General features: G+C 35.1%; 1 protein-coding gene across 1 annotated transcript in view; it reads right to left on the bottom strand.

Moving 5' to 3' along the window:
• TBC1D5 (TBC1 domain family member 5) overlaps window positions 1–25922 on the bottom strand; it is a gene marked incomplete at both ends in the record, with an annotated part of 172926 nt that overhangs the window by 116406 nt on the left and 30598 nt on the right. The window contains 6 exons of the mRNA XM_079538284.1: window positions 766–854; window positions 6179–6281; window positions 10792–10859; window positions 13089–13160; window positions 13257–13346; window positions 15008–15116. Of these exons, the coding sequence (XP_079394410.1) occupies window positions 766–854; window positions 6179–6281; window positions 10792–10859; window positions 13089–13160; window positions 13257–13346; window positions 15008–15116 (531 nt within the window). The remainder of the gene's footprint in view (window positions 1–765; window positions 855–6178; window positions 6282–10791; window positions 10860–13088; window positions 13161–13256; window positions 13347–15007; window positions 15117–25922) is intronic.

Below are 25922 nucleotides of genomic sequence, written 5' to 3'. Positions count from 1 at the left end.
GTAGACTCCTTAGGTAATGATAAAAAAAGACAAAGAAATTGATCAAATATCACAAATGATTCAAGCAGGAAACCAGTGCTTTGTTGGTTTTCTTTAAAGGTTTACATATAAAGGAAGAAAAAAAGCATCTGAACTCGGTTAGCAGACAAGCATATGTGATGTAGCACTTTATATATAAGTGAATAAATATGTGCACACACTGCTTGATTGAAATGGAGAAACAATACTTAAACTTACTGTTACTACCATGACAAACCATAGTCAGGTATTGCAGCTACAGTACTGCAGATACTGAAAGAAATATCAATCACAGCAACTTATCTACATCGTTGATTTTGTCTTTTAAGATTTAAGGAAAGACAGTTGTTAATGTGTGCATTCTAAGACCATTTTGGTACTCCACTTTCTATCTGCAATGACAACACTAAGCTTTTCCTGGCAATAAGAAACCATGAGGAAAAACAGTATGTACATAACCTTTTTGATTAAGGTTTTCCTTTGGGTTTGTTGGGTTCCCTGGCTAACAGCTGTGAACCAACCACTGTCTACACTTTAAAAACCCCTTTCAGAAGCTATGGTACGGAAAATGAAATAAAAGCATTCCCCTAAAAGCACAAAGATGTAACAGTTTTTTTAGGTCCATTTCTTAATTATAAATAATAATCAAAAAACACATATTTATATGTTCTAGTCCAGCAAACTTTATATATTTTATTAAAAGAAGAAAAATATTTAAATACTTTAAGAATAAAACAGTATGCTTGCCTTGGTTGTGCAGCTTCACTGGCATGTGAAAAAGCTTGGTGGTCACAATGCAGGATAAAGACAATGGGAGCTAAGAGTTCATGCATACCCTAAACATAAAAAGATGCAAAGTATAGTAAGAGTTTTCATTCATGTTCATGCACAGCATCAAGCAGCCAGTAACACCAGGCACAGGTGAACACATGACCATTTATTTTCTTTTTAAAAAAATGGTTTTATATGCAATGATTTTTATTCTAAATTCTGATTAAATACAAGTGTTTATTCTGCTAAAATATGAGAAGACAAGTTATTCTCCCTTTTTCTAACACGACAGACAACAAATTGGCAGTGGTAGGCAACCCTGCACCTGGCAATTTGCTCCAAGATCTATATTCATAAATATAAATTTTATTTATGTTAATTATAATAATGATGTATAGTACAAAGATCTGCAATAAGGACAAATTACAAAAATTTATAATTGTGCTTTACTTGATAATGTTCCAAAACCAGCACAGCAGTAGAAGAGATTAGGGCAGCTATTTGGGTAATTAAAAAATTAAAATTCCATTGCTATGGACATGAAAAACAGTCTTTTTTACCTTTTTTTTAATATAGCACTTAAAAAGTCATTATGTTAATATTAAAAATAAGCTCGCTATTAAAGGAACGTATAGGAGATCTGGAACTGTTCCATTACAGACCTGTATTTATGTACACAATGGGCTGTGAGGCTTTGGAACACGTTGCCCACAGAAGCTGTGGATACCCCATTCCTAGAGGCATTCAAGCCTCCAAAATCTTGCACATTGTCTGGAGCTTTTGGATTCCAAAACTGGCTCTTCCTCTGCTTGCTATGGTCTTGGTTTGTGCCTTTACCACAGTCAGAATCTTAGCAAATCTCACTGTTTTGGTTTGTTGGGATTCTCTGGGCAGTATCTTTGCATATTATTAAGATCTCAGTCAAAGAGATTATGATTTGAATTCTAGGAATACTCTCCCAACAGGTCTCAGCTGTAGAACTGTGATTTTATATGTAGCATTTAAAGCCAGCATCATACATATTAGGCAGATCCAGTACCAGAAAAATACCCTTTGACTTTTATTGGAAATACTGGAGATTTTCCTTAAGCAGTTCAAACCGAGCTGAGAGAAGATGACTCAGACAGATGTGGAAGACAATTGTCTATCCTATCAATCCATCTATCTCTACTACATGCTAATGAATCTCATTTATTCGTAGGAGGAAATTCCAATATTTGGCAGTAATGAGGAAAAAAACAGGTGGTGGTGGTGATGTAAATGTCTTTGTGTGCTGTCAGCTGAAACCCTGGGAAAATTTCCATTTCTTAGGACTGACATTGCTCAAATGGCCACAGCCAAGTGGCTGTAGGGCTGCCACAATAGCCACTAGGCAAAGCTAAAATCAGCAAGTCTACTGATGACTGAAGTTTTTCTTTCCCTTCTGATTTCAGAATCTTCAAAAAATGAAGGCTAAACAGAAATTCAATTGAAACAAAACAAACAAACAACCAAAAAAGGGTGAAATCCAAGATTCTCATGTAGCCACTTGATTTCGGGAGAGAATATAAAAAATTCCCAAACACAACAATATAGTTAAAATAACAAACTGAGAGCTTCATATTTCTGAAAGTCGTATGGTCGTACCAAGAAATAAATAGGAGAGACAGGGAGAGAGGTCCACAATTGAAAGATAAATAGAAATGGCAAAATACTTAAATAAACTGTTGATAACATGAGCTGTACTTCCACACATATTCACAGACCTCAGATAATTAACAGCTCCACGTCTACTCTTTTATTCACCTTCACGTACTAACATGAAATAAGAGAAATGGAAATGCCAAAAACTTGACTATCTAATATCACCTAAGCTGTAAACACAGAAGTAGAAGAAAAAGAAAGAGGACATAAAATAAGAATTAGTTATAAAAGATAAAAGCACATCATACATTCTTCCAACATAATAATGTATCAACTATATAATAAAGCAGAATCCTAATGTGGCTGCCCACATACAACAAAAACAAAACAAACAGATGATGAAATATCAGGATTTCAAAAAGATACCTCTGATCTTTCAGTTACAAGAATACTTCAAATGTTTAGAGATTTTTAACTTGGCAAGAAAAGCCACCAATGTAATATGCATATACATATTTTTTTCAATGCTGCATTTTACTAAAACTCTTTAGTGTTAATAAATAAGTTGACAGAGCTCAGATAATTTTATGACACTTCCCAGCTGCAACAAAATATTGATTTCATAGTGCAGTCTGTGGTTTAGAAAGAAAACCAGAAATACAGCACTTCTACTATGAAAAGTGAATTGATGCATTTCAAAATTATATTGGCTTCTCTAAGGTTAATAAAATCATGAGTGAATAATGGTCAGCCTAGTGATTTAGCTTAATTGTCCCTATTTCTTTTCAGAGTACCTATGACCAGAATTTTGGCACCAGTCTTACAGAAGAGTGTTAACAGTAAGTTTTACTCATTTTCAAGTACAATATACTGTTCTCTTTAAATGTTGCATTTACAGCTGCTATTTAAAAATTCAATGATCCCAGTGACGATTCTGTCTTTAAAAATCTCTAATACAGTTTCCCAACATTATGTTCTATTTGAGTAGAGACAGAAATGCTTCTTTCTCCACCAAATAAAATTCTACTCCATGATTGTCAAAAAACAACAAAGCCTACTACAAAGACAACTTTCATGCATATATGCAAATTAAGCAAACACTGATTCTTCTTAGAATATATACTGGTGCTATGTATTTATTTCTATAAAATATTGTAAATATTTTAGGAATGCAAATGTATTTAGGAATTGCAAATAAATGCAAATGCTTTGTAGGAATGCAAATTCTCTAGGAATAAGAACTTTTTCCAAATATTTGGAAGAGAAACAGTTGTTAACAGAAATAACTTGTCATTTATTGTCAACTATCATAATGATGATAGCAAATATAGCTCTAGCATGTGGTCATACAAGTGCAAGAGAACAACAGGACCAGTCCTGTGATGGGTACTGAATACGAAGGCAAAATTCAGAATTTGGGCTTTGCATTCTGGCTACTGCAGAGAAAGCATCTTGAAAGAGATTATTTACTGATGAACTTTTGTTATCTTCAAGAAAATACACTATGCTTTGATTTAATTAACCTCATCATGGTGAGTAAATGGTAAAAACAACCAAGCAAACTTGTAGGACAGGAAGGCTGACTACTGCATAGATATTTGATAAAAGAGAAAAAGATATGTCCTGTTACCACCACAAATTCTGTTTACTACTAGCTAATTCTCAGAAGAGAACTGATGATCGTAAAATAAATGATATCTAAAAGAGAAGAACTTGTGGACAAAAAAGCAGGATTGTTACCAACACAAGCTCAGCAATTGTAAAAGAAAGGGTCTTTTAGAATGAAGAAAGAAAAAGAGATAGCATGTGACAAAAGTGACATCTTCATAAAAAGAGGAAAACCACAATCATCTGCTATTTTGTGGACGTGGCACAGCACCATAAGACTTGGATGATACAATGAATCACTTCGGAGATAATAAATACACCATTTTTCATAATTCAAATTTATTTCAGTTTATGCAATTTAAAGATGGTAAAGTGTAGTTGTCCTGTAGCAACACCATCCTGAAATTACTGCATTACTGATGCAATGAACACCAGTTGAAAACAGAGGTAAAGAAGTTTTCTTTGTCAACAGCCTGTAGGCTCAGAAAATTGAACCTGTTCTTTTATCTGCCTATGTTCATTTAGCCCACCAAGCAGTCTTTATTAAAGCTGAGGCATCAGGCAGTCAAAGTTCATTAATACCATTTATATAATCTCTGCAGTTTCAATTAACTCAGCAAGACATTCTACTACATGATAACAGTCTCATTAATTCAATAAAATCCCATAACTATTAACAATATGGTCTATGTTAAACAGGGTGTCACCTAGTAGAAAATAATAGCTTTAACAGCTTGTGATGAAACTCAGGGCTTTCTTTTTTTAAAATTTGATCTGGCTAAATATTCCATCCTTATGTAGGAAGGTATTATTTCTTGGTGAGGAATCAAGAGGATTTTAAATATGAACAGAGGGTAATTAAGTCCTTTTAAGTCGTATCAAAGAGTAAAATAATACTTCTTGTTCAATAAATGATAGACTACATTAGCGAGAATATATTCTTCCATTTTCCCATCATCAGTACTCTGGCCTATATTCACTAGAAAGAGGAGGCTGAATACTGCTGAAATATTTCCTGTAGCAGTGCCCTTTAAAACACAGTTCACTAATCTTATTTTTCTTACTATTATGCATGACTTTTCCTTGCTCAGAGTCTGTGAAACATAAAAAGTAACTGGTTCATGGAGATTTTACATGTTTGATCACTATATATTTGATTTTTGATATAAGTATCTGGTTCTTGAATTTGTATGCGTAGGTCATGTCATGAACCACAACAAATTTCCTGGCTAGGGACAGGATGGTCGCAGACCATGCCAGAGAGCACATAGTGTGTTATAAAAGTCTTCACATTTACTTAAGATTTTGTCCTACCTAAAGCTTGCTGCTCTACAGTTTAGCCTTTGTCCATGCACACAGTATCCCTCAGTTTGACAGTCCATACTCTCCCCACAGTTAATAGCCTGAGGAAACAAATACAAATATACTTACATCTATAATTTTGCATATTGGTCTTGCTACATTAATTCAGTATCAAGCTCATATTCACTTCCAAACATTCAGAAGAAACATTAAATTTCTTCTCATCTGGATGTATATTCAGTGGTTTTAAAGGCTACCTTTGCCATTTTGACAAAAATGGTGTGAGCAGTATCTTGTGGCAGTGCCATAAAAGTGGTATGTGTCAGCACCCTTCTTCAGTCAATAGACATTTATCAGCTGCACCGCATTTGGTTGCTGCATGGCTATCTTTTATGTAGCATAGCACTATCACTTTGAGGAAGAACTTAAAATACTATATAAAAAAGTATATAAAGTATATAAAGTATATAAAACACTATATAAAAAAGCAGTAAATTTTCAGAAGTTTTTTTTTTGTTTTGTTTGTTTATTCAGTGCCATTTTTAATGCCGCTGCATACCAAGAAAGCTTCTTTTTATTCTTTTTATTTTACCAGCATTGAAGTAGAGGATGTTGTTTATAAAGGGTTTTGAAGTTAGATGACTAAGAAACCTTAAAGAAAACAATTTGAGGGACTGCCTTATGAGGAGAAAGCATATGTTATTCAATGTTACTTTTCTTACTGTACAGCTGACAAGCAGCTCTTTGATTACTATAGCATTAGGATACAACTTCAGATACAACAGAACTACATTATTGTCAAACCATACAGAAAATGTTGAGTAAATGAATGCCACCTGTACTATATTTTCATTACCTGTTTATAGAGCAACTGCTCATTTTCTCTGGCATAGCAGAACAGAACATCTGTAAGAATTTTCCTCACATTCTCTTGCTGGAAATACTGCATTTCAGGAAAACTGAAAATGAAGAAATACAACAACAGTAAGCAGTATAGCCCAGAAAATCGCAGCCACTGGTGTTCCACAAATATTTTTAGGTAAGACAGAAGTAAGACATCTCTCCTGTCTGTTTTCCCATCTCTCTTTAAATTGTTGGTGCTGCTGGAATACGAATACTTGGAAGGACTTATTTTATTTGTTCTTCAACTAAATTTCTGATCAGTGTTTAATATACATCAGTTTATTACATGATGATATCAGTGGTTATATTCAAATGTGCAATGTTTTTCATCATTTTGAAAACTAGATAGATGCTGGAATGAAATGAAATGACAGGTTGCTTTAATAGTCAGGTTTCTCTAATCACCAATCCACTAAAAATATGAACAACTTGAAGAATTTAATCCAAATAAAACAGTGTCCTGTGTGAGTCCATTCTGAGGTGCCTGGACAATCAAGATCCTTTGCTTCTCAAATTCCATGTCATGAACACAAGCTGGCTTGAAACAAAATGAAAGGAGACAGAACAAGAGTATGCTGAAATGATCCTGAAGTAAAGATCGTGAATGTGTACTGTTAAACCCAATAGATCAGATGGCTCCGGTCTCAGGCAGCACAGCATCCCAAAACTAACTTAAGTTAAGCACCAAGATAGTGCTCGACTGGCTGTCAGTCTCACACTACCAAAACTAAAACTTGTGGATGTGTGATCAGCAAAGCCCAACTCCCAAACACCACCTCCCTCCCAAAACTGGTGATTAACTTGATTCAGGTACTGAAAATCTAAGCACCGAAGAACAAATCTCCACAGACACTATCACAGCTCATATGAAATTCTCATATTTTTTCTTCTATGTTGGGCTGTTAGCTGTAACTGGATCATCAGTCTGTCCTGCAGTTTCAAGAACAGTTCTTCATTCCTCTTAAGATCAATGCTGTGCAGAAGAGTACAAAAGCTACAATATGTTAAAGAAATTCATAGAATTTCCAGTTCTACGCTGGAATAAAATTGGAGTGTGCCAGAAGGAGCATACACATAAAATTCGAGTATTTCATGCATATCTGAGAAATTAAAAGCATATTAAAGGCAAGATTAATGAAATATCTTACAGTTGACATGAAAACTGACAGCCTAATTTTCTTCAGCTCCAGTAAAAGCTCCAACATATCTTACTGGCATCTTTGGTTATGTGGCATTTCACTGTCTTTAGGAGCTTTCTCTAATAAAATTACAAAAACACTGGATACTTTGGCATGGTATGACGTAGTTTTAATGTGAGGAAAGGGGGAAAAAGCTTATGGGAAAATCCTGTTATTCGGGAAAATGCATGCTTTTGTAACCTGTAACTATTCTGAAGCTACTTTCACAAAGCATTCTGTTCACTGACTGCTGGAAGCAGGAAAGAAACTGATTATGCAGGATGCACTTTAATGAGTAAGTGCACAAATAAAAGTGTTTCTATGCTTACTGAAGAGGTAACTAGATGGCAAAAATATTTTACGAAGCAAACACCCCAAACCACATCCAACTATGTGGAATAATAGCAAATTAAAAAAATAAATCTGGAAAGGTAGAACGACAAAAGAAAAGGTAAAGTTGGAGAAGGGAAAATGGAAGACAATGACGTTAGGATTCAGAATAGACTTCTGATATAAAGGTTATAATATTGTCAATTTCAAAATGAAGTCACATGGACTGGAGGAAAGTTTTCTTCAAGAAACATTTGCCTTGCCTGTTTCCAAGGTCTTAGCTACAGTGCTAAACTTTAGACCAGTTTTATTGACTCTTGTAAAGCTTATCACAGAGAAAAAACAAGTAATTACAAAAGATTACATGCAATAAAACTACGAGTTTTAACAAATACTGTGGTCATCTCACAGAGGTAATAACAAGGAATGATAGAAATAGCTAGAAAGGTGCTTTGAAATCCTTGGATGAAAGATCTGATGCAAGAGCCAAGGCACAGAAGACATTACGGTTTGAACACAGAACATGGAAGTACTGAGAAAGGCATTGGGATGAATAGTGTAACATTTTCCTGGCACCTGGTGGGGGTAATGGTAGACCAACATTTGGATACTTGTATGTACTTGTACTAATCACATTACTGTAGAGGAAGGACACAGCTGAGACCAAAAAGGTGCATTACAGCAGATGGCAATCGACATAATTTAGGGGTTTGAAGAGATTATTTCTGAAGGACTGTTATTCAGTCCTGCCCTATGAGTTTTAGAAAGAGAAGACTAACAAAGAAAACTCAAAAATACACAGAGATATCTGTGAGGATCTAGTAATACCAGAGATTGTGACAGAAAGGATAATAAAAAAACTCATGAATAAGCTGGCTGAAATATTAATTATGGTAAATGTAAATACAAGAGATCATGAGGGAACTCTTAGTTCAGGACGGATTTTTATGGAGAATGTCATTTTATGACTAAAGCACTGTTTTAGAAATACAGTGTCCTCAAGCCAGGCAAGGCAAGAATACAACTTTCTATGAATACCAGAATATTACATTTAATTATAACTCTGAGAAAGACAGCACAAGGGAACGGGAATTTTACTAAAATGTTTCACCCTAATTGCTAGTTAAAAAAAAAAAAAAAAAAAAAAAAAAAAAAAAAAAAAAAAAGTGTGTTCAAATTTCAAATCCTTGCTTTTTGAAAGAGAAGATCAGTGTGAGTTAGTTATTTTTTAAAACATTAGTTTTATCCACTTAGGAGCCCCTTCCATGGGTGTCAGCCAAACTTTGACAATGAAGAAACTTAGGTTGGCAACAAAATAAAAGGACACACAAATACTTTGTAAAAGAAATTTGGGTGCAGACAGAAAAGAGGCTCTCAACCAAAGACAGAACTCTGTGATTCGATACTGTGTGAATAGTCATCATCACACTATTCAGCATTGTTAAGTTAATGCCGTTAGATGGAGTATTGAACTCACTGACAAAGAATAAAAAGCTATACTTTAAATAAGAAATAAAATTTAGAAGGTATTGATGTTGATAATTGAATATAATAAGTATTTAAAACTATAATCAACAGCACTGAAATTTATTGCCAGATCTTTATATTATAACTCCATAAATTTGTTCAGAGAACAGAAATGTAAAGTACAACATTGAAGACAAGGAACAGAGCCAAGGTTATCACTTCTTACAACAATACTAGTTTACATCCATATATATATAAAAACATAAAATGTTTTATGATTAGCATATAAATATAAAAGATATAGGTTATATAGTGTACACATAAATGCACATGCTCTGCAAAATAATATCATGCTACTAATAAATTTTGCTTCTGGTTTGACTTACGTCAATATTTATGACACATTCTGCTATTGTTTCATACAAGTGTTAAGTACAATATTTAATATTAATAAATAATCATCTTATTGGTGTCTATTACTGGCATTGCTGAACATTACTCGCTCTACTATTTGTCAGAGAGATAGCCTGGACTTCGTATATGCATTTTTAAAAATGATCCTACATGAAACATACCCTTCACACAACTTTTCATTCTACAATTACGTTTTAGATATGTATATATTTTAATCTTAGAACATCCTGAACTGTTCCCTTTAACAAACAAAAAATGCCATCTGTGAGAACGTACATGAAAACATATTCAGATTTTAATTACACATCTCATGGCAAAAATGCATTCAAGAGCGGGTCTAGGGACAGACATGTAAAATCTCTGAAAACCAGAGAGCAGTGATTTCTTCTGGCTGACTTTGTTTCTGTAAATGAAAACGTGTGAGCTTGGGATTTGAACAGTCTGAGACTATCACTGCTTTTTTCAAGTTACAATAAAGTGTTTGCATACAGTAAAATTTTCTATGGTACCAAAACAGTAATTGAACGTAATTAGATTTAGATATCAGTCAATGCTACAACTCTAAAAAGAAATGCTTTCAGGAACAGTGTTCCATCTGAAGAAAGGTTACCAAATAGGAATAACTTAAGGGCCAGGAAGACGGAAAGACAGACACAGGACAAAAGGCATATGCGACAAATGACAATAGAAAAGTGATAATTAAAATAGAAATGCTTAACTTCTCTATATCATTGACATTTTCCTTACTAATTTCACAGTTTTTCTTATTATTGATTGAATAAGTGTTAAGAATTACAGAAACTCATCTGTTCAATCTTTTATTATGATAATAACTGAGTTAAAAGACCTTCCTTTTTCTCTTTCCTTTTCTCTGCTTCACATGGAAAACTCTATTTTAGATTTCATATAGTAATACATTTCCTAATATCTTAATTTAGAAGAGCTTTTCTTCAATGATACCAATAAATCTCCAGGGTTTAATGTTTAACTCAATTTTCTCACTCTTCACTCCAAGAAAGCTGTATTTTTATACATTTAATGTATGTTTCTACACATTCATGTTCAACAGTCCTGACATTTACACTATCTTAAGTCAAGAAAACACTATATAATATATACCACATAAAAATACAGAATCTACATTTATATTTAGAAATTTCTTTAAAGATCTACATACGTTCTTGTTACATCTTGTTCAATCATTGCTCGAAGCTCTTTATCCTGGAAAAATTTATTCCAAAGACTCTGAAATAAGGAAAAATAATTATATGAAACAAAGGCTTGTACTAATATATGAGGCTTTGCTTTGTACAACAAAATACTGTACAAATATTAACTAATTAATCCTCACCAATCCTGGAAACGCACATTAATTTTTGGGGGGTGAAAAAGAATGTTAGTGACTTGTCTGTAGTATCCTAAAAAGTCAGTTTATATCAGGATGAAAACATGTAAGTTTATGGATCCTACTTCTTTGCTTACTGTATTAATTTGGTGGAAGGCTGCAGGTTTTTTGAGTTACTTGTAAGAATATGTAGTAAAGTGGAGTAAATTCAAACTCACAAGAACCAATAGCTGAACTGAAGAAGGTCCAGTTCATTGTGCTACATTTCTCCTATGAGTATATGGACTCTAATTAGAAGCTGCAATAATTTCCATGCTAAAAAATTGTTTGCAACCAAGCTACTTTGTCTTAGTGAAGGAAAAATCAAATAAGGAATGTATATGATTAAACACCTATAATGAAAATGATACCATTCTAATTGTACAAATAGAGCAGAACAAAACTGGCTATTCTAGAAAGGCTTTTTTATTTAAAATCAGAATCTTTGAAGCTCATTGTCAACATAAATATTATAAAATATTTATATTTTGTTTATAGTTTATATATGTAATTTTATAATTTAATTTATAATTTATATATTATATATTATTATATTATATATATATTTATTATATATATATTAATTTATTATTAATTTATAATTTATATATAATTTATAGTTATTTATATGTCTGGAGCACATTTAGTTTCTTCTGTATCTGTTTTTATAATCATTTCCATTATCTCTTTTTTGTTTCCGCGGCTTGCTTAGCAATATTTTGCAAAAGCTAACCTGCCAGGTGTCAGCAAATGTTGTTTGTATGCCTGAGAAAGCGTAGTGTAGGAGCCTATCCTATTGTAGAATTGGTAGCCTGGCCATACTGATCTAAGTATAGAAGGAACAGAATCTATAGCAGTATTTTCATTTAGGATAGCTCTCAGATAGCAGCAGAAGCAGCATCACTGAATGCAATACTGTACAAGCAGAGTGTTACAATACTCTCAGAATTTCTTCCTTCTCTGTTAACGATTGTAACCACTCTGCTTGTGCAGTATTGCATTCAATGATGCTTAGGTTGCACAGAAAGAAAAGGGAAAGTATACCAGTGCTAGCTCGCAGAAGAAAGATAAAATAACAAAGTAAAATGTTAATTAGCATCTATATTTGCATCACAAAATGTGAAGAAAACAAAAATATTTAAAACTATTATGTATCCTTGACAGTATCTTATTAATTGGACCTAGATCACATTTTGAAACTCTCTTTCCTTCCCCTATCCAAATGGTTCATCAAACCAAAATGCAAAGGAAACAGAATCTTGATTGCTAAAAAGAAAGGAAAACCCAGAACACAAAAGGTAAAATGTTTAGAGACTGAAAGGCACTCAGCTCTTTATCCCTATGTCTGATTTGTCCTGTGGCTTTGTTTTACAGACTGTGTCCCTGACATGTCAACCTTTGTTTTCTCTCCTCAAAAGATAATCACAGGCAGAAAGAAGGTTGTGTTGCTGAGTATTATCATAAACTACAAGACCACTTTAAATCTTTTGCATGTGATACAACTTTCTGTACAACTGCGTTCAACAAAGGTTTGATGGCATATACAGTCATACTGGCTGCAGAACCACAAAGGTGCCTATGATCAATGCTTCCACGTTTCAGCAAACCTATTCAAACATCTCTCCTTCTGTATTAAATACGAAACAGAAAACTACTCTAAATACAAACAAATATGGGCTTCTGCTTGTGAACAACGTAGGACCCCTCCATCAGAGAGATCTGTGAAAGTCTTTCCAGGTGTAAATATCTTAAATACTGCCAAACAAATTATTTTAATCACATGAAGATTTTTAAGAAAACTTGCCCTCCCCATTCCCCCCCAAAAAAATGAACTTTCAAAAATGGTAAGAAGCTAAAAAAATGTCATTAGCAGACATGCTTGAAGATATGAGGTATAACATACTGAATATCCTTCTACATATAATAAAATGGAGTAAAAAAGCAATGTATAAAAATAAAGTTGCCTAAAATTAAACTCTCAGTGAAGTGTCACAACTTTGAAAATACTTTCTGCTTTCTTATTAGAGATGTCAGGATGATGATGATGATAATTGTAGGAAATACATTTATAGAACAAAGGGTTAACTTACCCCCTCATCCTGAGAGAGCGGATTGTTGATTATCAGATCTTGCTGTCCTGCTTTTCGAGGGTTTGTAATGTGCTGGATAAGAACAGAAAAAAATTAAATCTTTCCATACTATACTACAAGCATTTGTACCTACATGAAATCATGAGAATCTATTTTATACCAACTTACGATTTCTTTTATCTTATTATATGAAGTTCTTAATTCTGAAGTGTTTTTAATCCATTGACTTCTGTCTTGGGGTAGCACCTCCAGAAACAACTATTAACAAATCAAAATAAAAACAATTAATTTAATCAATGTAATACAGCTTTTCATATAAATCCCACCAGATAGCATAATCTGAAGACTGAAGGAAGGACGCACAAATATTCTACAATTAGGGAAAAGGAAGTAAAGACCTATAGAATAATCCTGACTTTAGGACTTTCCAGTCAATAAACAAACAAGCTAGAAACAATTACAGTTCTATTATACAAGAGAAATTATTAGATCCTATTGATACCACAAACTCAAGTTTGTAAGCTGTAGCAGCTCTAGTAGAGTTGACTGTGACTTCCAAGGCAGAAACAAAATGCAAAGAAGGGATAAAAATGAATATATAAATCTTAGAGCTATTTACATGACATTGAGGAGTTGCTGTAACATGCCAAAACCAAGTATGAGTGCTGAGCAGAAACTAACCACTCAGAAAGAGACTCTGCCTAAGAAATGAGGAAAGGGTAAATCTTAGTCTATATAAAAGAAGTACATTCTAAAATTCTGTGAAAAACTCAAAAGATTTAATTGTGCAAAAAATCCTTGAGAATATCTACATCTCAGTTCTTTCAGATTTCTGTTTAAATGAGGCTAGAAAGAAACATCTATTGGAAAATGCTATTTAATTGCATCTAAAATAAAGCAAAATAAGTGTTTTCTTCATTTTTAAAATATGCTTTCGTGTACATATTATAAAGGATTATGAAACAGCAAATATTGACAAAAAAAACCCAACATTCTCAAATTGCTAAAAAGATGTATTTTAGAAGTTAACGAAAGCACTGATAGCATCTTCAAAATAAACAATTTGAAACAGAGTCCTAACCCATTTCAGGACATGCAAATAAAACCAGTCTAATTTCTAGAATTATTCATTATCTTTATTATCTTTAAATTTGTTCAATGCCATCCATATACATGAAGCTTTTTTTTGAAATTTGTTTATTTAATGGACAAAGTGTATTTCAATGTTCTTTTCAAAAGTCAAGGTTGAGATTCCAAGTGAGGTCATTTAAATTATTGATGCTAACACAGAGCAATTCTACCAGGAAAAATGTTCTCTATTATCAAAGCTACATCAGATGCCAGTGCAACACAGCTCTTCTGGACATTATATAGCACCTCAGTGCAACTGTACTTTTTCTCCCTGCCTTTCTCTGCAACTATTGAAAAATGTAGTGAGGAACCTCTAAGCATCTTTTGTGTTCCTGCCTTTTTTCTCCAGTCATGATAAAAGGGGTTGGTCCTCATTTTCTCATTTCTCTGGGAAGAAGTTTTAGGAGAAGCATCCAACTGATTTTAAAGGAGTTTAAATTTCCATACCATGAAACATGAATTCAGAGAAACTTTTCTACTTCCATTGCATGGTTTAAATGTGCAGACGCTGACAGGAGAAACTGCTGTATTGTACTCAATTTTAAACGTAACACCCAACACAAAGATAGTCTTTCCAAGGAATCATTTGCTATCACTCACAATTCAGCTTTAAGGCAACTCAATATGATTAGCAAATGTCCTATGAATTACAAAACCGAGGAGGAAAACATTGGGATGAAGTCTGCTGGAAAATTCATGATTCTTTGCATCAATAATCTTCTAGCGCATCAGGTAATGTGTTGATATATTGCAACCACAAACTGTAAATAAATATTTTCTCTTCTTACCTTCCAGCAAACACTACGGAACCTGCTGCTTCTCAGCTGCCCATTAATCCCCTTCAGCCGTATAGTTGCCAAGTAATTGTTGTTTACAAATAGTTCTTCCCATTCTTTACTGTGTTCAAAAGCAAAAGGAATGAACATTTATGCAAAAAAAAGAAAAAAAGAAAAAAAGGAAAAAAAAAGCCACAGCTGATTTAAGGACGATATGACACTACACAATTTTGGATAAGGAGAGAAAAGCAACTCTTTTAAAATGTATATATTTAGTTGTGTGCCATTTCTAAACGCATGGCTGTCTTTTTGGACACATTTCTTCTTTGGATTTAATGAATATGTAGATCGCTATAATTATGCCAGCTACTGAAATTCATAATGTCTATGGAGGCTATTCCATTTCCTCTAAAATGTTGGTACTGCAGTTCAGTGAATAAACAAGAAAAATGAATATTAATATAAGCGCATTCATGTTTCAGCTCTAGACAAAGAAGTACCTATTCCAAAAATATGCAATAGAAAAGTATACTGTTGACTGTATTAGCTCCTCACATGACATATTTGCTTAAATGAACCTTCTTTTCTTCTTAATGTCAAGCTGGGCAGTTAAGCATAATAGAAGATGACTTTCTTTAACATTTAGTGCTATTTACTATTGAAATCACTCCTACTTCTTTCTACATGATCAGTTTTAAAATTTTAACAGGTGCTAGCAAATTTAAAAAAACATCAAAAAATTAAAAAGCTTCACTGTATAAACTGTTAAAGGCAAGCTTGAGTACCTTGCAGTACCTATGGCTGACTAGATAAACAACCTAAATATGCCTCCCAGGCATGCAGGCACCAGGGGCCTAACACCTGTGCCTCATTAATATACAAGTAAATCTGTTCTACTGGGAAACAATTGGAAATTAATTGTCCCAAACCATCTACTGAGTTTGAATAAAAGAATTAAATCTATATTTCCTGCACCTTCTACTGAAACGAATCTCAAGAACAGCATAAGCTCAAGTGATGGTCCTAGTGGCCCTAGACTTCCTGACAGACATTCTCCATCCTCTCTAAAATTCTAATGGCAACTGCAATGCAAAGAGCTGGGCTATGTGCAAGGAAATGTGTTTCTGATTTATTTTCATTGCATGTCCTTAAGGTGAACATCTCCTTCTCTGACTGTCACAAGGGAGACTATTACTTCTCCCTGGGAGACCAAATGAAACCAGAAAGAGGGAAACTATTATTGTGACTCCAGGGTAAGATCTCACCAGACTTTCTTCAGCAGTTAAAGTCACAGAATAGGTTATACTAAATAGTAACAAATTCTTGCTTTAAAAACTGCCCTAAATATATGCAAGCTAAATTTAGACAGTTTTCAGTCTTATAAGCTGAGTTGCGAGAAGGACTTTTTTTAAACTTTGGTTTAGATAGAACTTGTGCAGTTTCTGAAAAAGAATTATAAGATACAGTTGCTGGGAATGGATCATACCATTATAGTTCTGCTCCTCTGAGATAGGAGGAAACTCATCATCCACGCTAGGACTAGACTTGTGCTTACAAATGCACCATCACCTTTCAGCCAGGACCAACATGGGCTGGACTGGATGACCTTGGAGGTCTTTTCCAACCTTGGTGATTCTACGATTTCACAGTTTTCTAAAAAATGGTTGTTCGTTCCCAGAACTTCATTATTAATTCACTGAAAAGCAAATGTACTTGGGATAAGAACAATGATGACTGAAGCTGACTTTTAGCTTCTGCTACCAATATTCCCAAGTGACTAAAATAGCACTAGTAACTACAGTAGTGTGGGGAAACTTCCTTCCTTGTTGCCACATCCCCTGGTCTATAAGTCAGAAAGCCTATCTACTCATTTCACTGCTTCTGTATCTCCTCTACATCCCAATCTTCTGCAGCGAGCTGCCTGATTGTTTACCACAATTCTACCTCCTCTAAATACAGCGTATGGTATATAGCAGACACAGCTTGAGAAAAATCTGGCCTTTTCTTTGATAGTCATTTATACTTCAGTAACTACAGTATATTATGCCTATCTAAATAACCCTCCTGTTTCTATCATGCATAATATTCTTCATTTGCCATTGTAAATTTTGTAGCATCATTGGCCATTATAACTTCTGCCAAGCTGCCTCCCTAAGGTAGCAGTGCTTTGAGAGTGATGCTTTCCCCTGTGCACAAAACAGGTCAAATTCTGAAGCTATTCACATTGTTCTAAAAGTGGACCACATTCTACAGAGTCATTCAAAATACTGAGATGTCAGCTGAGTCAGTAAAAGGTTCGAACCTGTGCAACTGCAAATAGAAGGAATAAAGAGGAAGAAACCTCAAAAGGTTATTTTTTTCACTAACTGTCGAGAGTGATTGCTATGCAGTAATTTCAACACTTCTCAAATTGTATTAGTGCAGATGACATTATGCTTTTTAAAAGAAACTTATAATGCAATTCCAAACATATTTTGAACAAAATTGCATTTAAAACAGCCAAAAGAAATTTGGCAAGATTATATCTCCTCTCCATCCTGCCTTGGCTGCTGGGATAACTAAAACGGAAAGTTATATGTGACAGAAAAAAAGACTTTTGTGTAAATAGAAGTTGGAATCTGTCACAGTTTTAGGAAAGCTAAATGATATCTAAAATCCTTTCTGAAGAGCATCCACTAATTTGTTTCTCAGATATTTTGAATTAAAGGTAATAAATGAAACCTCGCAATTGTAGAGACTGTTTCAGTAATGGCAACACCATGCAATATCAACAAACTTTCAATTCTAAAAGAATAATTTCAGAAATGATATGGCCCCGCTCTGTAAAACTAATATATCTGAGCCTTGTTAACCCAGGCTTGTAGAAATCTCATCGGTCAAAGGGAAATGAGCAATAAAGATCACAGATCAAGTCTACCACATCCCATTTGCTTCACTGAAGTTGCATCCCATTTGCTTCTACGGCCAGTTGGAGTGACTTAAACTGTGAATAAGAACATGCAATTGCTTCTAATCAAAGTAGAAAATTAAATGCATAATAATGTGTTATAGTAGCACTTTTAAGTCGTACAATTAAAATATAGGTAAATATAAATGTTAGTGTTTTCTGGTTACTTTGTACACATTTTTATTTTATATTCTCACTTGTTTAAACACGCAGTCTAATAGGTTGTGGTACATACTGTAAACTTTTAATAATGTAAAACCTATGGGGAAAAAGTAATTAGATTAATGTTCCTTTAAAAAACTTAATTTCATATGGTGTATCTACGCAGTGAAGGTTCAATGTAAAATATTCGTTGAGACAGTTGGATTATTTAGATGAAAAACCAAGCAAAATGGAGGGGATGAAGGCTGCAGATCTGTTCTGCAAGGTTTTTTTCTTAATTCTCATCTCTTGAAACACGTATTTCTACCATAAGCATGGCAGAGTTTGAGTCTGTCTCTGAATTAATTTTATGTTGGGGCCTGCTCTGGCACACATACTTTTTTTCTTATATAAAATGAGGTTGATCTCTCAGCAAACCATATATATTTATTCTTTCTTTCCAACAGGACACATCTTAGGTTTTGAGGACACAACATTAGGTTTTGAGAGAAAAAAATCTGAAGTTTTCAAAGAGAAGAGTCACTGTCTGACAATACACTGTAAGGAAAGGAACGAGAAGCCTAGAAAATAATTCTGGAATAACAGTTCCTGGAGTTTTACTGAGGCAATGCTGAGCTGTGGGAGTTTTGGTGTATAGGTAACAAAGACATTCTTCCACTGAGAGCCTATAGTGGAGTATCAGCCTCAAGGTCTTTTGCTTAATTTTAATCTGCATCACAATGGTAAATCATATACACCAATAACAGATATGCAGAATAACACCTTAGCCTACCTAAGCTCATTACAAAATAAATACCCTTTTCAAAAACAGAAAGAAGACAAAAGAGAAAAAGTGATACAGCACAGATATTCTGGCAAACAATGCCAGCTAACTTCTATACATACTGATTTATGAAATACTGCTGCTGATGCATACAAATGCAGTCTTCCGAAGTTTAACAATAGTATAAAAAATATTTTTGTACCATGATGTTCAAACAACATCAAACACCAGGGAAGGCACAAAAACTCATAAAAATGTAGAAATGTAAATGAGGAACAAGCACAGTGAACTAAAATCTACGTCACTGAAGATTATGTTCTGGGACTGCAAGGGCTAGGACCTACTGGCTAATGTTACTATCCATGATTACTGAAATTTCATTTCAAACAACAGATAATGAAGAAACCTGTACCTGACAACTTATTATACAGTGTGTATAGTTATTTTGTCTCATGTATTTTTCTTCTGAATGTACCTTTTAAAGTGCTGAGACCCAAACTCAGTTCCTGGGAGGCACCCAACGAAGCAACAGGCTAACAGTCCATCAGAAAGAAGAAAAGTCCACTGATTATCATGTGATATGTTTTGCAATATGAGGTCTTTATCGATAGGAACATCAGTAAGTGAATAAAGTATTTACATTCAAATGCAAGAGCTCTGTTCAAATGTGATGCATATATCCAAGAAGCATGCATAGTTTGTATTATTTATTAGGCCATAAAAAGAACATTTGAGAAAGAAGTGAAGCAAAAGCCAGGAGTGTAATGAAAACAGAATTTTTTCTATAAAAACCTGAAAAAAAAGCAATTGAAATGTAGTATCAAGCAATAAGCAGAAAGTTTCTAAAACATAAACATTTCCAAAATACACAGATTTATATTTGATATCCTGAAAATCTACTTGAATGCTTTCATGTGAAAGCTTATTGCTCTTCTTGGAAAATATATGTCTTTTTTGATGTTGTTCCTCATAGCTGCACTACTAGGAGGCTCACAATTCGAAGGCCAGGTTTTCTAAGCTTTTAGGGTTTCACTTAGTTTTGGCTGACATAGAGTTAAAAAGGTTTGGATGAATAAATGTAAAATCATTTCCTTAACATAAGCAAAAACCTAACATTATTGAAGCTGATAGCATGCGTGCAAGTGTAGACCGGAGAGGAAACAAAAGTCTTTGTGGTCAGCAAATCTCTACCTGCAACAGCATTTCATCGGGTACAGAACTCTGTACTCAAAACTTTATTTTCTTTCATCTCTGTAATGGATCATGAATCCATTCACTTTCCTTCTAACCCTGGTCTTCTTTAGCTTTCGTAGAAGCAGTGCTAAGGCATATGGAAGACTGGGATGTGGTACGGGAGAACAAAGCACGGTTTTACCAAGAGCAAATCCTGTTTGACCAGCCCAGTGGCCTTTTATGATGGTGTCACTGCATCAATGGACAAAGGAAGAGCCACTGATGTCGTCTGGACTTCAGTAGTCCTTTGACATGGTACCCCACATCCTCCTCTCCTAAGTGGAAATATATGAATTTGATGGGTGGACTGTTCAGTGGATGAAGAACTGGCTGCACAATTGATTCCAGAGACTGGTGGTCAGTGGCTCAATGTCTGGATGGAGATCAGTGATGAATGGTGTTCCCCAGAGGTCAGTGCTGGGGCCGATCCTCTCATATATTCATCAGTGACATTGACAGTGGGGTAGAGTACACCCTCAGCAAGCTTGCTGTTGTACCAAGCTGTGGGGTGTGGTGTCACACCAGAGGAATAGGATGTCATTTTCAGAGGGACCTAGACAGGCTTGAGCATTGGGCCCAGGTGAACCTCATGAGGTTCAACATAACCAAATGCAAAGTCTTAAACCTAGGTTGAGGCAAATCCCAGAATGAATACAGGCTGGAGAATGAAAGAATTGAGCACAGCCCTGCCAAAAAAGACTTGGGAGTACTAGTGGATAGCAAGCTAGACATGTGTCACCAATGTGCCCTTACAGTTCAAAAAGGCAACTGTATTGTGGGTTGCATCAAAAGCATTGTGGTCAGCAGGTCAAGGCAGGTGATCCTTTTACAGTGAAGGAGATGAGGCAATGGAACAGGTTGCCCAGTGATGTGGTTGATGCCCCATCCTTGGAAACTTTCAAAGTGAGTTTGAATCAAGTCCAGCGCAACCTGATGTAGCTGTGGATGTCCTTGTTCATTGCAGGGGAGTTAGACTAGATGACCTTTAAAGGTCCCTTCCAACTCTAAGGGTTCTATGATTCTATGATTCTATGATCTGGCAAGAACTCTTACAGCCAGCTGGAAGTCTCAATTTCACCAGAACCACAAAACAAAATTTAGACATCATGTTCAGTGGCAGGAACTGCACAGTGGTCATTTTATTATTCTATTTTTAATATGTATTGTTACTGATCTGTCAGTTGTACATTCCAGGCCTTGTAGTTTAACCGTTGTAGTTATGCCACCAGGACCTTTGAAGTTCCTTGTATACATAGATAGGACTTCTTTTTTTTTTCTTTTTTTTTTCACTTTCTAAGTCTCCTGAGTAGAATTCTATCTCCTGCTCTGGGCATGGCAGTCCTCACCATGTCACTCAAAGTCTGTCCGCTAACATCCAGGCACCTGGTTGAAGCAAGGTTGCTAACCTTCACTAGAGCAAAGGGAGAGATGCAAGCATGGGAAGGTGAAGCATCCAATCAATTTTTAAACATTTCACTGATAATTCACCTACCTTGCTAGTAACTGTTCAGCTAAAGATAGACTACTTGTGCTGCTTCGGTCTAACTCATATTTCTAGTGTTAATTCTCCCTTGTTGCTTCTCCCTTCTAGACATGCAGCTAACCACATCTCCACAAGTTTTTTTTAGTTCATGTGCATGCAGCCTTGTTATATGAACACACACACACAAGCTCAAAAAATACACAATTTATATTTCCCAAAATGTCTGGATCTTAGAGAACACGTATTCCTTGTAGGGACTGAATTCCTCAGCGACAATTTCTTCTTACTTGTCTTAGTAACTTCTTAACAAATTCCTTTGGATAGCAGGATCCAATAGAAGAGGCCTGACAAGAAGTTGTGTAAGGGCCCTTGAGCAGGAAAAGTAATTAAAATAATTTTGGAAGAATTCAGAGGAAAATGGAAATTTTCCAAGCTCCCGGTAGGTGCTAAAGTGGTCTTCTTGGATTGGAAAAAAAAAAGGCTTCTGGAGCAAAACTGTTATCAGAGCAAGAAGTCACTTTCTCTTGCTGGAAATAAGAAATCTGCAAGATGGAATTGCAAACTTCTTCACCAACAGGGAAAAAATGAGACTACTGGCACAAACCATTACATCCAGGAAAAGATTATAAGCACATTCAGAATATAATAATTATGAGTTTCAGAGGCTCAGACAAAATAGACTTGTAGTGAAAACGCCTCTTTGCAAATAAACGGCATCAACCAAGATGCTTTGTGAGACAAAACAAACATGGATGCCAGATTTACTACTGCACTGTGGAAAGAGTGGAAAGACATAAGTGCTGAGAATTGTCCTTACAGAACAGAAGCGTCTTACTTTTTACTCTATGATTTTCGAATCTTAAAATATTTTAAATCCCAAAGGGAAAAAAGAGCTTGCCTTTTCCAGCTCTTGATTACGTGTGGTCACACAGTGTATAAAGTCAGGAAAAATAGGTTATATAAGCATGAGGATATCTTACAGGTAAAACAGTAAAGGAACACACCTTTGTAGTAACAAGACTAATAGGTGCGTGTAGACGGAAAAAGTTGTTTCCTATCAGATTAAAACAAGAATTTTCTGCAAGGTGGAGGAATATGTTGCCTACCCCTTTGCATATACGGACAGAGTCTATGTAGTGATTTCTCACTCAGCTGCCAAGAAAAGCCATAGGTCAAACAGGAGTCAAACTACTTTCACTACCCAATTTTGGAAAGGAGTGGAAACAGGGAGAAACAGCTTGCACCCTTTGCTGTCTTTCTTCTGTGTGCTCAAAATCAGTCCTGTAGTTGTTGGCTGGTGCACAAGAAACATGCCTCAGCCAGCAGGACCACATTGCCTTTTTGCAGTAAGAGAGAAAACATCTGGCAAGCAATATCTGTAAGAAGTCAGGGTAAGAAAATGGAACAACAAAGTATTTCTTAAATCTGCTGCCTAGGTTAAATATCAGCGGAAGGAAGAATATATATTGACTATATATCCCACAACTTTGTGCAATCTTTACATGTTTAAGCATGGAATTAAGCCACACATGAATTAACTTAATCCTGATACGTGGGGTAGAAATTAAATCTATATAAAAGTGCAGAGATGTAGTAAGAAATTATCCAGCATAGTAGTCAGGGGTCTCTGAATCATACAGTAAGTTAACAATGCAAGTATGAAAAGAGAGCTTTTCTTAGGCAATATATTTATTAGAAGCAGTATTAATGTACAAATCCACCTTGGAAGAAAGTAAGTGTCCTTGGGATGTTAGATTCTATCAGCCAAATTGAATGTCTGCATCAATGGCTCTCCCTAAAAGTCATAATTAGGTCATTAAAATATATTTAGAAAAATAGCCTGTAAAATAAAGTTAAAAAATACTCACCTTCATTTTATTTCATAGGTCACTGTTATACCATCTAATAAGATAATTAAAAACATGCAAGCAGCTGGTACTGAGGCTAAACAGATTAATGTAATAGTCTGTAGTCATATGTGCTGGCAAGGGGTTCACCTCTTTGGCGAGGAGAAGGTCAGCTGCCCTTGGGAAGGCAAGAGAAAGACAGTATTTCTACTTTCCAGTGGCACTGCATTGCAGATACTGAAACTAGAGATCCACACCTATTTTTCTTTTCCTTTTGGCAAAGTCCAGCCAATTTGCACATCCAGACAAGGCTTCATCCATAGCAATGAAATATTACAGCACACTGAAGCTCAAAATTTCCCAAGTATCTTAGAGATTATGAAATGTCTATTTTAATTTTATTTTTTTTTTTCTAATGCTGAACTTCAAATTTTGATAACATAGTTCTAGGAAAGAATTTCCATAGCATCTTATTAGTAAGGCATCTTCTCAAGAGTACAAACTTTTCCATCAGGACCTGAAGACCAATTAGAAAATTCTGTGACCAGTCAGGATACATTCAAACTTGCAGAATATTTAGGAATATGTGCCACTCACGCATGCTTTTCACTTACATTACTTAGAAACTTTATGACCTGGAGGGAAATGCTTACTATCTGAACATAAGCAGCATTAACTCTGTGCTGTGACCAATGCAAGCAAGAACCACACACTCTAAGATGACACCACCATATTAAAACGTCCCTCTTCACCTAAATAAACTGAAAAAACTTAAAACAGCTTTAGTAGTGAAAATTTCTCATAGAATTTGTATCTGTTAGCCTTCTGCAATCATGACATCTATCAAGATCCACAGAAGACCTTGTCTCTTTTACAGCAAAATCCACTAGCCAATTTCTTTTAAGTCGAGTAGACTGAAACACATTGGATAAACTAGACTATCATCAGTTTTATCAAATGAGTAATTTACTGAAACAATACTTGTTGACAGCTAAATCAAAATCTCTAATGAGTCCTTAAAGAAATAACATTTCTTCGTTACATTTACCATCGTTAACTTTCAAGGTAGTTTAAGATTCACTTTTAATCTTTCATAAGGTATTAGCTGCTCATTTTTACGTAATGTGCAGCCCAGAACTGTAACTATCAATACAATATTCAACTCAACCAGCAAATTTACAGCCTGTCTCATAGTATGATGGCTGTTACTTGCCACTGAGCAGGAAACATTCATTTCATAACTAAAACACTGTAAAATTACTTAAAAATGGTGCTAGCCTGGTAACTATTAAAAGCTAGATGTTTCTTTTATTTATATATGCACATACACATATACATACTGTACTATCTTGCTTTATCATCTTGCCTCTAATTGCAACAATAATACTCTGGCAGTGATATATGGAGCTCCTTTTAAAATGTTAATTGACTTCAGTTTTGCAAGTTGTGTTGTAATCTTCTCTGACAGAATATGATCATTTTCCAGTGGAATTCATCGTCAACGTCATGTTTATTTATTATATTCACTTTGGACTAAGGAATACGAAGATACAACAGCCAGCTTTATCCTCTGCTTATTTGTGGAGCATTGAAGATGTTTTAAAACACTGGAATAGGTTTAGAACACTGTAAGAACTGTCCTAATTAATTTTTACAAGGCATAAAATTCCTAAAGTACTGAAAAGGTACATGCATAAGATCCATAAGCATATAAGTGTAAGTCCTGAGACCAACAAGTAAGTGCTAAACATCAAATTCTCCAGCTCTGGAACAATTGCCCATTAGCTATCTGACTGAATCAATGCAAAGAAGATGCTGCACAGTGTACAATCTGGGTGTCTTATGCCTGATCAATCCATGGGATTCTGCACCAATAATGTCTTGGGTTGCACTCCATCAGTGAACCACAGACTGACTCAACTGGACGATTTGCTATGGTTTAGGCTGACCAAAGGAAATGATGCCACTCTCCATCCAACCACTTATTTCTAGCTGCTTTCCTTCCCCTGACACTGGTACTCACTCAAACTTTCATGAGGATGACAGCATGAACTAAATCACCACTAAACTCACCCCAGATGGGCTCGTTCAAATCCACTGGACCAGCTCAATGACTGGTGAGTGCCAGGGGTAGGATGAGAGGGTTTAGGAACCCAGCCCCACAGCATAACTCATGGAACCAGAGTCTAGCTGCAGTTTCTTTCCCAAACTTAATTTTGGCAGGCACAACAGCTGGTCTCTGGAGTTAACAGCTTTCAGTTATAAGTGTCCTGGAATTAATGGCAGAGAAGAGCTCTCAACCTTTTCCTTTTGTTGATCTGACTAAATTCTGTCCTGCCTCCTTTTGAGAGGCTGCTTCGTGGCCTGTCGACATTTAACACCATCAGGCATATGAGTGCCCCACAGTCACTTGCTCATTCCACCCCACAGAGATGGGGGAAAGAACTGGATAGATAAACTGAGAAAACACTTGGGTTGAAATAAAGACAGCT

This window comes from Tetrao urogallus (genome assembly GCF_951394365.1).
Source record: "Tetrao urogallus genome assembly, chromosome: 7".
In the NCBI taxonomy this organism is placed as follows: domain Eukaryota; kingdom Metazoa; phylum Chordata; class Aves; order Galliformes; family Phasianidae; genus Tetrao; species Tetrao urogallus.
This window is presented reverse-complemented; position numbering and strand designations above follow the sequence as displayed.